Source organism: Phalangium opilio, unplaced genomic scaffold (assembly GCF_054372755.1).
Source record: "Phalangium opilio isolate 3A_F unplaced genomic scaffold, DU_Popi_V2 ptg000009l_1, whole genome shotgun sequence".
Classification (NCBI taxonomy): Eukaryota; Metazoa; Arthropoda; class Arachnida; order Opiliones; family Phalangiidae; genus Phalangium; species Phalangium opilio.
In genome coordinates, this window is record NW_028324146.1 from 4,106,689 (window position 1) to 4,121,912 (window position 15,224).

Below are 15,224 nucleotides of genomic sequence, written 5' to 3' on the forward strand. Positions count from 1 at the left end.
CTACACCCTTTAGGTTTTAAATCTGGGTAGAACATCCGCCCCAGCGTATTCTTCCAATGGTGTTTCCGCCGCCACGGCTAATTCCTCCACCAGGCTTCCTAAGCCTCTCCCGCCGATTTTTTTAGTTATATCGGGGCGGCATAGGGTTTTAAATTTGGCCTCGAGGCTTTTTCAAGGGGATGATATGCTACCTGTGTTCTCTAAAGCACGTGGAAGACAGTCGATCGTTGTTTTTGATCTGAATAATGCATTCTTTCTCGGACCTTTTGTCATTCGGAGAAAATATTGGTGGAACAGGTTGCGTTGGCGGAATGACTTCTTTCACCCACTGCTATTGAGGGACATATTGTAAGGTCTCCTTTTAAACCCCTTAAATACAGTAAGCCTTACCAATAGTTATAGATTCGAGCCAGAAGTAGTTAAAAAATAGTATTTAATGTTCGAAATAACATCTTACCAATTGACCATGTTTTCGGGTAAATAAGGACGTTGTCGTTATGTTACCAACTTCGTAGAGATAAGTCACAAAAATTACATTTAACAGCGTCTGTTCCAGAAACTTAAGTAGTAAAATCCATGACGAGCTAGTTCTGAATGTTTTACTAACGTACTCAGAAATCCAGCAAACGCTGCAAGACAAGTAATTTCTCCATTCATCTTGTCTTTGCGCGGTATTTCATTGAAATTTAAATTGAACCGTTTTTCTCGATTTTCGCTGCTATATTTTTCAAGCATGTATCCCGTATCTTTAAAATTCTCAAGTTCTTGCATACTTGGGAAGCATGCCCTATGATTTAGGTTAGCACTTGGCATTGTTACGAGTTTTTTTGAACTTCAATTATGTCTACTGAAACACATGATATCCTTAAATTTCATAGATCATATCGCGTTCAAAATTAAAAATGAGAAATCTGTCGACGATGTAAGGATATTTATAGGAGAGAAACAGAGATACCACGTCAAAATAATATCAAAATATACGTTTTAAAATACAATAATTACAATTAGCAAACATTACCAAAATAGTCCAAATTTACTTTATTCAGAATAAAATCTAAAATGGAATATTTTCTCTATGTAGGTGTGATGCAAAAATTACGCTTCTCTCAAAAGCGCAGGGGTTAAAGCGATTTTTAATAAAAACAATATGGACATTTAATAGGCGGGCGGTCATCAATATCTGAGGTCATTGAGCAATCAAATTCGTATAAATCAAAAACGTCTCCGATATGAAAAGTTTATTTCTATGAAAACTTGCATTTTTGTTGTCCTTTGGATGAAAATTTTATAAAGTTCCGCGTTGCATTTTCAAGGCATTCATTCTATAAAAAGGTACGTCACCATCTCTGAACGAAATTCCTTTTTATGTTTGTATATTATTAATGTGTCTTTCCGTTATAAAGCCACTTGAATATTCAGCCTATTGTAACCCTCAATAGATATTTAACAAAAAGGGAGCTTCTCCCGAGGGCCATAAAAGTAAAATTGAAGACAACTTACAGTTTTAATCCAAATTTACCAGAATAAACTTCTTCAATTTTATTGTAATATTGAAAAAAGGGATAAACCCGAAATACGCCCGTACACTTTACGGTTTCTTTAAATAACAAAAGCGCTCTCTCTGAGAGACGATTACCGACTGATTTTAGATCGTAGTAAAAAAACAGAATTAGAAAAAGGAGGAGGAGCATGTAACACGAAGGCATATATACCCTGCAAGATCCAAGGAGTAGAAACCCTTGAGAATCTGGCAGCCGTGTTACACTATGAAATAACGGAAGTTGATTCTACAGTTGCTATGGAAATGTTTTTTCAGAATTTCCTAATAGGTAGTCGAATTCTACAAACGGCTATTTTATTCATGTTCAAGTTCGAGCAAAAGCAATGGGACCTTTGTATAATTGCCGAGAAACTTAACAAATTTCGAAAGTGTTGAGGCGTTAGGAGCAAAAAGAAATAATAATAATAACCTGGCACCTATAGTAATTACTGTCAATTGTGCTTTTATTTAAAAATATTATAAAGAGATATAACATAAATTAATTTAATGTATAATGAACGAATGTTCAAACTTTTGAATTATATTGTTTATAATGAATGCATGCAGTTGCTTGATGATGGCTCGGTCCAAGTTTGCCATCATTAAGTCAGCGTCAGAGAATAGCAAGCCTCGATATCCGACTTTCACTTTCTCTTTATTTTCTCCCAGTCTGATAACCGCGGAACCATTGTTAGGCAGGGGAGGATGGAGGATGTACAGTGGAAGGCAGGGGAGGATGTACAGTGGAATGCAGGGGAGGATGGGAGGATGTACAGTGAAAGACAGGAAAGGATGGAGGATGTACAGTGAAAGGCAGGAGAAGATGGCGGATGAGAAAATGGTTAAGATGGGGGGCTAAAATACTTGTTAGTGGGTGGTTAGTCCATTTTGATTGTCGCACCCCGCTCTCGCACCTGCAAGGGTTGTTTTTGATTGACAGCCCAATGAATCGTGTTCAATTCTCGGGTACCGTAGTACATGTAATACCGTACGAAGATAGAGTGAATTACGATTTAAGAAATAAACAGTATTTTGATATGTTAATTAGATTAAAATTCGAACCATTAATTTCTCCGGTATTAATTGAATGGGTAAAGGGAATGAAACCCAAGATTGTGTTGGGGGTGAAATAATTTCATCCAAAATCCCAACTGGGAAAAATTATGGTTCCCAGTAAAATCCTGGCTCTACTGATTATTCTAGATCATTCCAGAAAATTAAAAATACCCCATAAAACCCAGGTTAAAATCATGACGTTATTACTAGTAATGTACAGTCAAAGCTGGAATTCTAGAGTATTCTGGAAAAACTAAAATACCCGTAAAACCCAGGTTAAAGCCGTTTAAAATCAGGGTGTTATTACCAATAATTTTCAGCCAAAGTTAGAATGACGTATTAGATTATGGTATTGCTAAATAAAAGATAATCCATGCTAATGGTATACCGTTTAATATCTCCGATAGGTTTAAGAAATCAGTCGTCGTAGACTTCGATTTTCTTGACGGCATTTTTAATTATTAATCCGGAAGTTACTGACTTAAAAGTGGAGTGGGATGTCCAAAGGCTAATGAAATCTATGATGGTGGCCCGATGATTACTTGTATGCTTAATGATAAAAGTGTCCTTAATAATAAGAAATATTTGTGCGCATTGATTAAATGTATATTATTTTCTGAATGGATTTTGAATCACGAGGAAATTGTATATGATCATTTAGGAGATGAATAAAAATCCAAATTAAATATAAATTTTATTTTTAAATCTGATAACATAATGCGTAATTAGCGCACACACTTTGGTTTATTTCTACGCCGACAAGATGAATCAACGCTCTGTCGAGCTGAGTGGCGAGCTCCATCTAAGTTGTTGCGGCCTCCTCATCATCAACGTGAATATGGCGTTTCGAACGCTGATAATAGTAAATAAGAGGAAAAAAAATTGTTTTAGTGAATATATGTGTATTGTAATTAATGCAAATAGAATTAAATATTTGATAATGCATTATACCCATATCCATAACAGTTCGGGGTTGGGTGTACACCATCCGGGGCGGGGTAAGCCCCATTGATATCCCTCGTCGGGCTAAGGGGTGACAGGATATATTAATAAATAATCTAAAACCTAGCTATATTTTCAATACACACCTTGGACCTATATAACCCGCAATTAGGTCTTCCAGGGTGACCAAAAGAGTTTGGATCGAGGGGGTGGTCATACTTGGTATTAACAATACCCGTATGGTATCCATGATGCTAAACGAAATCAATTAGCACTACTTATGGTGGGGTGTATAAATATGGATGTATTTACCGGTATCCGTCACAGTTTATGTTTAATAATACTTCCTCATTAAACCCATCGAAATCATCCAGGTCGGCGCTAATTACATTAAAACAAACTTAATTATTGATACTAAACAGCAATAATAGAAAAAATTCACTTACATATCCCCGGGATGGATAATTGGGAATGTGTTCACCGAATCACTCCCATCATCATCATCACCATCGTTTTCGACGATGAAGTTTAATACTTCATTGGCGGAGGAGCTTCCGGGGCTATCACTCATCTTATATCATCCGTAGGAACGCGACCCGCAACCAAGTCTCATAGGCCCCCGAATTAAAACCGGAAAAAAAGTTGTAATATCTTCACCTCCAATTTTAATTGATTGGGACGATGAAAATATTTACAAATAAAGTGTTATAAAAAATAGAGACTTTTTATTGCTTGTTTAATTACGATTACATTTTTTTATTTTAATTTTAATTTTTATTTCTATGATTACATTTCGCTGCCCTGACTCTCAAAAAAGTCTTTAAAAATTAGAGACCTGGACCGTTCATGCTCTAGTATGAAGGTTTCCAACTTCCTCACCTAGTGAAGAAATAAAGGAAACATGGAACAATGATGCAATTAAGCGAGAGAGAGAGAGAGATTGAGAGAAAACATACCTGTACGATGCTTTTTTCCCCTCCTATTTTTCGCACGAGCCGGTCCATATTGGGGTGATACGACACGGAGACATCGATGGAAGATATCTCCGGTCTGAGGTCGAACCGGATGACGAAGCCAATATGTATGGAACGCACCAATACCTTAAACAAATGAATAAAAACGTTGTCATGATATTTAATTTTTAATATAAAAATGAATCAATTTGTTAAATTCTTACCTCCAAATCTCTGAAGGTGAATTCTGGGAGGTCGTCTCTCTCTGGTATTGGGTCTAGGACGGCCGTGTATCGCAAGATGGCTTTAACTTCTTCACCAACAGCAAGAAGACCCACAGACATTTTCTATTTCTCAAATGTGACTATCTCCGAAAATATTATTAGAGAATGATGGTTCTAGAAGGAAGGACCGATACTTTTATACACTATCACTGGAACGAATAAATTAGTATAGTATAATACATATACAATCTGAAAGAATTCAAACTCACCTACGACAATACTTATAATCCTTATTGATGTATTTTAGTTACGATGGAAAGCGGTAACTTTTTTATCACTAGTTAATCCCACCTCGAACTAGTTTTGTACGTGGTCAAATAGGATATTTAAAAATACCATAAACTCATAATCGGTGTTAGCCGAGATTGTGAAGCCAATCCTCTAAAAGTCAGTATAATTCATAACCCCAGCGGACCGTTTACCTTTCCCAAATTTTTCCCAGTCCATGACGTGTGTTGAGGAATTTTCAATAACTTTTTCAGATGAAACTAAGTGAAAATGGGTACAGTCATCCGGGACATTTTCATATTGCAAAGGCATTATCAACTCTTTCAACCCACATTCATAGTTCCCGTGTAAATGTATTTCTTTTGGTAATAAAATCTTAAACTTACTAGAATTGTCATTGAAAACATCCAAAGACGCGGTTGATATGCAATGACTATAAATCGCGTCCATTATGATGAGAGTCGTATCATCTTATGATCAGGATAAATAAAAAGAGTTGTCATATATATATATATATATAATGTTAAATATGTTTATTGATATAAAACAGACACACCAACATTTTTCCTGGAGAGAAATCACGGTTAAAAAAGACATTTATATTGGTATACACAGACAAAACAGATTATATCTTTTCTGAAAATAGCAAACTTAAATTTAAAAAAGCTATTAAACAGATGGAAATTCCCAAAAACAAAGTACACAACGTAATTAAAAATATAAAATGAAATTTAATATTTAATTCCAGTTTCATAACTGGTGAAGAAACGGGAAGTAATTGTATCGTGTTTATTTTTTTGATTCGAAAGATCGGTTTTAAAGTCTTCTAAATTTTACAAACTATTAACTACATTGGTAGTTTCTTGAGAGTTCTCGGGGACGCGGCTTAAAACGGTTTGATAAAAGTTGATATAATTTAATACCTCATCCATCCGTAAATTTTGAACGGCTTGATCGAAGAACGAGGAAACTCTATCACTCCAATCTAAGGTCATGCAGAGGTGCCCCAGTTGGTTTTCGTAAGAGTTTTGGCAACCAACACACGAAGTCTCCGCTATTTTATTTATTTCCCTCGTAAGAAGATAAGCTAATGTTTGTTGCGCTTCAAAATCCTCCCTCACTTTAGAAGGTGAAAATATAAAATGCATTGTCGGAATTAGATATTTTAGATAATTCCATTCTTCGGGAGTTAGCATTATCCCAGTAATATTACACGAATTTTTTTCTGACGTGTTATTACGACATTATGTTCTACCCCCGTGTTTAAAATAGTTATCCACGCTCTATCGGTATTGTGTTCCGACAAAGGGTAAGTTAACTGAGCGGGTGATAAAAGCAAATGATCATGACCTCAAAACGAATTTGAAAGTCGGATATTATCTTTCGCATCATTAAATTTCGCGATGTGTGTATCGGCTAGTAAGACACCGTCTTGTGTTGGTAACCATCTTTTAATCTCGGTTGAATATCGGAATGAACGAATATTTAAAAACGTATTTCCATTGCTCTTTTGTCTTGAAATTGTAACATATTTGACTAGACTTCCATCTTTCTTTCTATAAGTCGATCCTAATGGCGCCTTAAACAATAGATCAAACCCACGTTTGTTGTCGTGTAACGAACGATCGGATGAGTCCATGTTGCAAACATCCGGGCTGTAATTGGAAGCAACTCATTAACATTATATAATGTATATCAGATATTTTATGAAAATAAGTATATAAACTCCGAAACGTCATTAATTTGCGAAACGCGGAAAATTTCCAACATAGACGAATCTCTTGAACTCAATATCACACCCGGCTACTATTTTAGTATAGAAGAGATTTATAACTCCATGATCCAGGTAATTTCCCGTGAATTTAGAAATAAAGTAATAATATCTAAATCGTATGATGGGAAAACACGGATAGCTACTAGCGAACCCGTCTCTATAAAATTCCCCGAATCACACCTTAATTTGGCGTACATTTTAGGTTTCAGTTCGGATCAGATTAACGTGAAACTCGAAGGTCTAATTCGATCAAACCAGGCACACGAAGTACGATCCGGTATTCAAAATTTCCTAATTTACTCATCTCTAGTCGAAGAAAGCTTATACGCCTCGACAATGGGTCCTATTTTACGAACCGTGTCCGTCCCGCGAAATCTCGAAAGGGAGGAGGTTTAAGTGAAAAGTTACGATTTCCCCGATTATTATCCCTTAAAATGCTATTCTTTCGAAGCTATAGAAATCAATATTAGAACTAGTTACGGTGACTTTCTAAAATCCTTAAAAGGAAAAACCATTCTCAAACTCCACATCAGAAAAAACCTTCCTCTTGAATATAAAATGGCTTGCCTTTCCATAAACTTATTTAATTCGTGAATGACTCATAGTTTGTTCGGTACATAAAAATGGTAATGGATTCTAGCGACAATCCTTATATAATATACTTTTCACGATACCATATCGATAACAACCAGACTGGAGGGGATTTGCCGTATTTTAGTTCCGTACCGTATTATCAACACGGTGGTTCATTCGGTTCGGTTTTTCGATCACTATTTTCATTTTTAAAACCCATGTACAAACCTATTGGTCGAGTTTTAAAAAATGAGGCGCTGCGTGGTACTTCGAATGTGTTAGGGGATTTGGCTGAGGGCGCTAATTTTGAAAGAAGCCGCTGTTAAACGATTGAAAGAATCAGGGATGAATGTTATAAATAATCTTCAATCCGGGAAGGGCGTATATAAAAGAAAAAAACGTCGTATCGCCACATCTAATCCTAAGAGAAAAAGAACCAGACGTCTTCCAGACTACTTCGATTAGAAAACAAAAATTGCCAATAATACGATGACACTAATGAGCTCGCTCGATTTTTTTTCCGAACCGGCTATAAATAATTGTTTGGACGCGAGTGAATGCGTTTTAGTAAAACCATTGAGTAATTCATTTACCGCCGGAGTTACATTAGAATTCTTCGTTCATGGTTCAGACGATCACTATCTAAAATTAGACGATACTTTATTGTCAGTAAGCTTTAAGGTAGTTAAAGCCGACGGCGATAACCTTCCTAACGATGCTAAAGTGGTTACTGTTAACAATTGTCTATCCGCTTTATTTTCTAATTTAGATGTAGCCTTGAATGAGGTCAGTTGGAGTAGCGGTCTACTGACGTATAGTTATAAAGGGTATATAACAGATTATCTCAATTTCAATAGAGAAAGCAAACGAACACAAATGTCGACTAGATTATATACGCATGAAAATGAGGGTTTAGATATTGACAACCTTATTAACTCTACCACCTCGAACGGTTTAAAAAGGAGAATGCAAACTATATCCCAGTCGAAAATTGTAACTGTCTTTGGGCCAATTTACCAAGAACTGTTCAATATGAATAAAGCTCTATTAAATGGGGTTTCGCTTCGATTAAAATTTAATCGAAACCCCGATGAGTTTGTTTCAATGACACCAACGACCAATAACGATCAATATAAAATCGAAATTGTGGATAGTAGTCTATATGTTAAAAAATGGAAATTAAACCCCGATTTGGTTCTCGGACACATGTTAATGTTAGAACATAGACCGGCTGTCTATAACCTAAACCGCAGTGAGGTCAAATTTTTCACTCTACCTCAGGGAACTATCGAAACGTACAGAGACATGGTGTATAATGGTACCCTACCCAACAGATTAATTGTCGCAATGTGTAAGCCCAGTAATTTTAATAGTAATATACACACATAGCCTTACACATTCGAACATTTCGGTCTCACTCACTTGGAGTGTATAATAGATACTCGTCGGTATCCTTCCCCCGCATTTACCCCGAACTTCAGTGAGAAAAGATATCATAGAGAATATCTCAGCTTATTCACGGGATCTAATAATTATAATATGAATTTCGGATCGAATATAACATACGACGAATACGTTAGTGGAAATTCATTTTTCGTCATCCCTCTAACAGCCGATGAACTAGGAGGTTTAGAACATTTTGAGCCGATTAAGACGGGATCTTTACAGTTACTTTTAAAATTTAAAACGGCTTTAACTGACAATATAACAGTCATTTTTTTCCGAATTCGAACCAACATTGAAAATATCCAGGGACGTATAATTAGACAACCCCTCATAACCGAGGAAAGAAAATGGATACCCTGCAGTTAGAATCTATTCTTTCCAAAATTTGCGGTAAAAACTTTTACGGGGTTTTCCCTTCCAATTTCATCGCTAAAAAGGAAAGGCGATTATAGTTTTTAACAATCAAACGAGTGATCAGCCAGGACAAAGCTAATAAAAAAGGGGGAAAACGATTTTTTTCGATAGTTTTGGGTTAGGACCCGAATCGTACAATTTGAAAATACATCATCTAGCGAGTCAGTTTCAAATACAAAATAAACAAATTCAAGACTTTAGATCTTCAACATGTGGACTATACTCAATGGATTTCATTCATAAAATGCACAAAGGGTGGAGTCTGAAACGGATTATTAAATCCTATACAACATCCTGTTTTAAACGATATTCTAGTTCGTTATTATGTTTATAAAATAATAAAAAGTTTTAAAAAATACTGTGAAGCGTCGTTGATTACTGGATTTTGTTATAAGAACCATCTACTCTATCGCTTCGAATTCATTCGGGAAAAATGCCTTACATCGTTACATACACACGTTTTGAGGGAAGAAATGAATTCCAGTACATGGTAATCTATTGTCTTCAAATGATATGTATGTTTACCATATACTTTGAACATGGGACGAGTGAGAAAGGAAAAGGCGAAATTGCACGCCGATAATTTCTTACTTTGGGTGATGCGACTAATGAATGATATTAAAACCCCGGACAGCTTTTACCACGAACATTTATCTTAATTTTAAAGAAAAAACAAATTTGTAATTCATATTCCAAAATAAACAAATTTGATGAAAATATTTTTGTCTTGATTTATTTAACACATTGCAAGTTTTGCGGATAATTAATATTAAGCGGTTCATAAAGATGTTTTACGATTTGAAGTTATATTTACTCCTATAAAAACGAATTAGGTCTACTCCTCCTCTAATACTACTCATGGGCTCATAAGTCCATAGGCGATATCTTGGTTTTGGTTTGTGAAACAACTCGTGTTTGCTCTTTTTTGTGAGGACAATCCAATTATCTAAAAATTTCATTATAATAAAAAGCTGCCGAGGATGATGGTGTACCTGTTCATTCCGTCGTTGATGATGATAGGGGAGCCAAATAAGAAACGGTGGTAGGTATTGAGGGTTGCGAAGTTGGACTCAAAGGGTTAGAAATATGGAAGCTAGATGGTCTTCTTTCTTTAAAATCATATATAAAAAACTTGGGTTAAGCCACCCAATGAATGCCTTAACTTTCCACTGTTTGAGTGGTAACAAAGTGATACTTTAATGATGCATGATTCGGTAAGAGATTCAATGTGAACCCAAAAAACCGTTATGATGCTCCGAAATATAACCTCGAAGGTTCGTAATGACAGTGCAGGCAGATCTGGGCGTCCAGGTATTGCTCCCCAGGCTGCTGTTTACTTCAGTAGGGTAACAGTATAATCTTTATCTAGAATTGGCATGATAGACAATTAATTTTTATTTTGGATATCAATGTTGTGATATATAAGAAAAAGTATATTTGTTTTAAATCAAATTACTTAATATAGTAAGATAAATATTACATATTGCACTATTTCGATTTGTGCGCAATTTTTATTATCCGAGTGATATTTACATACATTCAGTGAACAGAGATTAGACAAGTCTTTTCATTTGGTGCTTAAAATCCGGGCATAAAATTTAAGAAGCATCTTTTATTTTTTCTCGTTTAAAGTTGACATAATTTTTATAAAATCATGGCTTAAAGGAATTGCTTTAGAGTCCATGATTAAGGTTTTTATCACTGTAACCTTTTTATCACCTTCTACGTCATCAATTTTCACATTTTTAAGCTTTTTCCATGCTATTTCAGACAACCCTTGTCCTTTTTCAAAATAATGTTTCATTAAAATCTAAAATTTAATAGTTATACTATAAATTACCCCGACTTTGCTACTTAAAATAAGTCTAAATTAAATAATTTGGGCTAAGGTTTTGTGAAAAATATATATTGGGATGGCTTTATTAAAGGCAAATTTTCTTGACTAGCATCAACTTTTATTGGTATCGATAGATTCAAAAGACCTTTGTCATTCTATTGAATTTAAATTGGTTATACCAGGATATCTCATTTTCTCTACTAATATTGTGTACTTAGAGGCAAGCTTTTAATTCCAAAGTTTGGTATAGGAAAGGGATGTGTTTCTTTGGGTTCTTTACCACCAAGAAAATGATTGGTGCAATTATAATTGACCGTGCTATTAAGTCAGGCTTTAATTCTGGTCGGGCACAGGCTTGAATCCATAATGAGCGTTCTTGCAGTTTAGTAAGTTTTGGGTTTAGGAAATGGTAAAAAAATAACTCCGTCCATGAAAGGTATACTACATTTTCTTGTGCTGCTCAAACAACTATTGTAGCAACGCTTTTCGTGGTAAACCATTTTAAACAGCTAACTAGCTACAAGTGCAGTAGTACATAAATGCCGATCCCAGCACAGGTGCAGTGGAAGGCAGGGAGGATTGAGGATTGGAGGATGGGAGGATCGCAAGATGGCGGATGAGAAAACAAGATGGCAAAATATCAGTGGTAATGGGAAATTCCACTTTCCCACCCATAGGTTTAAGAAATCCGTGGTTGTTGAGTTAGACTTCCTGAACGGGCGTACTATTAAGGATCAACAGGAAAAAATAGCGAAAGAGGTGGCTGTAACAAGCGTGGAAAAAATTCCGAGAGTCGCCTCGTGGTCCTTCATGCCGCCCTACCCGGAAAAAGAGATCCCGTACGACACCGTACGGCAAAACAGGTGGCTGCTGAAGAATTTGCACGGTCTTGACTGGGATTATGGGGTAACCCCTTACGAAAAACTCGGGGAGTGCCTCCGATCTGCAGTTCAAGGCTACGAACGTGTATTCTGCAAAGGGGATGAAAAGTGCTTTTTTTGTTGAACCTTATTAATCGGGAAGTTATAGATTTAAATGGAGTAGGATGTCCCAAAGCCAACGAAATCGACGATGATGGACCCATGATTACATGTATGCTTAATCATAAAACTGTCCGTAATAATTAGAAGTATTTATGTGCACTATCTAAACGTATATTATTTTCCGAATGGATTTATAATCACGAGAAAATTGTAAATAATCATTTAGGAGACGAATAAAATTAAAAATCAAATTATTGTTTTATTTATTTATTTTTTTTTACAATTGATATGCGATATTGAAATTTTCTAAAATGCTAGCGCTTATAGTAGCGCTGATGTGTTGGATCAGGGCTCTGTCCAGTTGGAGATGAGCTCCCAATACTCAATCGTTAAGTCCGCACTGTTGCGGTTGTCCCGCTTTCTCACGAACCGCGAGAATAAGGCGTTTTGAACGCTGATAATAAGGGATCTATGAACCTGATAATTAAATTAAGTTGGATTAAAAATGTTTATGAGTCATACCTATATCCACCGCAGTTAGGAGATTATACTCCACTCTCCGCGGTGGGGTACTGCCCATCCTCGCCCCTGATAGGACTATTGGGTATAAAAATATATATTAATAAATAATCTAATTCTTAACTATATTTTCGATACACACCTCGGACGAATATACGCCGCAACTAAATCCTCCAAAGCCACCAACAGATTTCTGGCATCCTCCGAGCCCATACTCGGTAGGAGTAGGATATTAACGATTTTGTGGAGCGAAACAGCCTAACTGTTACGTTTAAATCACGCCAACTTCAGGGGGAATTAGGTCAAACTTGTGGTGGGTATTGTGTCTATTTCTCGTTGTATCGGTGTAGGGCAGTTAAAATGTTTGATATAATAAAAAGATTCACTGAGAATAAAAATGTTAACGCTAATATGATTGCTGAATATATGTATAAGAATTACTCAATAAATTTGTCAGAATATTTTATTTTGTTTTAATATGCCCATGGGCTAGTGTCGAAATACCATCGTTCAAAATGTAACGTTTATCGTCACAGGGGTTTAGGCATAGTTTATTCTGCCTAACAGTTTTAAGCACGTGTTTATTGCTGACTATTCGAACCATTTCCGCGGTGGTCAGCGCGCGGTTGAGTAAGCACTCTTCACGACGCGCTTGCAAACTCCCTTTTTCTCTCTTTTAGATGATAGGATGCTGTACATCTTAGGTCTAAGCCCGCAAAACTCCTCGATCGGAGTACCGTCCAGCTCATCTTTGAATTTGCCCAGTCGTTTTTTATTAGCATCACAGTGAAGTGGGTGATCTCGCGGGTATCCCGAAAAGTTATACTTATCCGCTTTAGCGGCGAAGTCTTCATACAGATCCCGTGTCTCAATGTGGTAGGTGAGGCTATCTGTAATTATACATCGGGTTAGTATAGGAACAAGTATAACATAATCTCATAAAACATACCGGTATCTGTAAAGAGGAGTTTAGCCTTGTCACCATACTGCTTTTGAATTACGTCGTAGTGGAACTGGTACATGGTAGAGTGGATTCCAACAAGATTGTTGTTGAAAATCGTAAATTTTTCAAAGGCGGGGAACTGCCTTTTTTAACCGCCTTCTCGGGGGTGGTGACTAGCTTGAAATCTTGATGATTTCGTAGGTTTTCCATGGTTTTACCTTTAAGTGAGGAGTAGGGGGATATTATAAGCTTGCTACACAGAATAATTTTACTACTCACCGAATACGGCGTTATTCATCAGTTTAAAGAGGTCCTTTTCAAAATCATCCGTGTTGAAGTCTATGTACGGCTTTAACCAAGCCCCTTGCTCGAATTTCATTTTTCGGTGAATTTTGGTGATTTTCAGTCCTTTCGATGCGTAATACTTTAGGTTGCGATAGTGCACAACATATCGCTCCTTTTTGAAGAAGTTGGAGACTAGTTTGGGGAGTGATTCCTTAATTGGAATATTCAGGGATGTCATCTACTCTTTTGAGTATTCGGAGAGGAATTCTGGTTTTATCCTCATTGGGGCTAGTGGATAACAATTGTGGCTAGTATGGAGGTTCTCGGGGTACTCCAAATCGACCTCGACTATAAATCCTTCCGGTGCGGTGTCGTGACAGTCTATAATTTCCCGTTCAGAGTCCCGGTTGGGTTCAACCCACCGAAATATCCTCATTGGCAAGGCGTCACACATCACAGTCCCGTAGAGATTGTTACAATCTATTGTTAATATTCACTAGTGCAACATACGTTAACTTGAAATACATACCTAGATAACAGATATAGCTATCCGATTTTGAGTCGTCGTATCCCTCTAGATTCTTGTTGTTAGCCTTTGCAAAGCGATGGCTGATCATTGACACCCCACCCCGAATGCCCTTTTCGATGAAAAGGTGCATGTCCTCGTCCAGCAATAAGTCCAAGCACACCTTGGTCATACGCAAAGCGGCATTCCAAGCAAAACCGGGTAGGGTATAGGCATGGGCTGGGTCGAGACGATAATACGTCATACACATCCGACGGAAATTTTGAAACACGTCAGCCAGAAGGAGCGTGTCTGATAACACGTACAGGTCGTGATACCCGCCTATTGGAGAAAATATGTAATTTCGTCTAATATATATAATTAGATATATACATACCTAAATTTTGAATGTTGAATGATTTCCACACATTCTGCGCATGCGTATAATCTTCCGGGCTTAGCGGCTCATCGGTTAAATCATTGTGGAAGCAGTTGATTGGTGGTAACTGAACCTCTCAAAACCGCTCCTCCGAATCCATGTATGAATAGGGGAGTAGTATGTTACCCCACTTTTGACTATGCAAATGAGGTAAAAATTATCAAAATTTGCATAATTCAGAAATCCCACTTTTGACTATGCAAATTTGCCAAAAATTATCAAAATTTGCATAATTCATAAATCCATACCTTAAACTATGCAAATTAGTCGAAAATGATCAAAATTTGCATAATTCAGAAATCCCACTTTTAACCATGCAAATTAACCGAAAATGATCCAAATTTGTTTAATTGAGAAATCCGACCTTAAAGATGCAAATGAATCGAAAATGATTCAAATTTGCATAATTCAGAATCACACCTGTCAATCAAATGCGAGTCACGTGTAGTGTGACGTAGGTACAATTTGTAAGATATATCCGCAACAGTGGTTGAAATTATATT

General features: G+C 36.5%; 1 protein-coding gene across 1 annotated transcript; it reads right to left on the reverse strand.

Moving 5' to 3' along the window:
- Window positions 1-4,311: 4,311 nt before the first annotated feature.
- On the reverse strand, window positions 4,312-4,850 carry LOC149713421 (uncharacterized). Its single transcript, XM_089847766.1, has 3 exons — window positions 4,716-4,850; window positions 4,495-4,638; window positions 4,312-4,417 (listed from the first exon to the last, which is right to left on the reverse strand). Exons 1-3 carry the CDS (start codon window positions 4,833-4,835, stop codon window positions 4,325-4,327), a joined length of 357 nt encoding a protein of 118 aa, XP_089703892.1. The 5' UTR covers window positions 4,836-4,850; the 3' UTR covers window positions 4,312-4,324.
- Window positions 4,851-15,224: the final 10,374 nt, after the last annotated feature.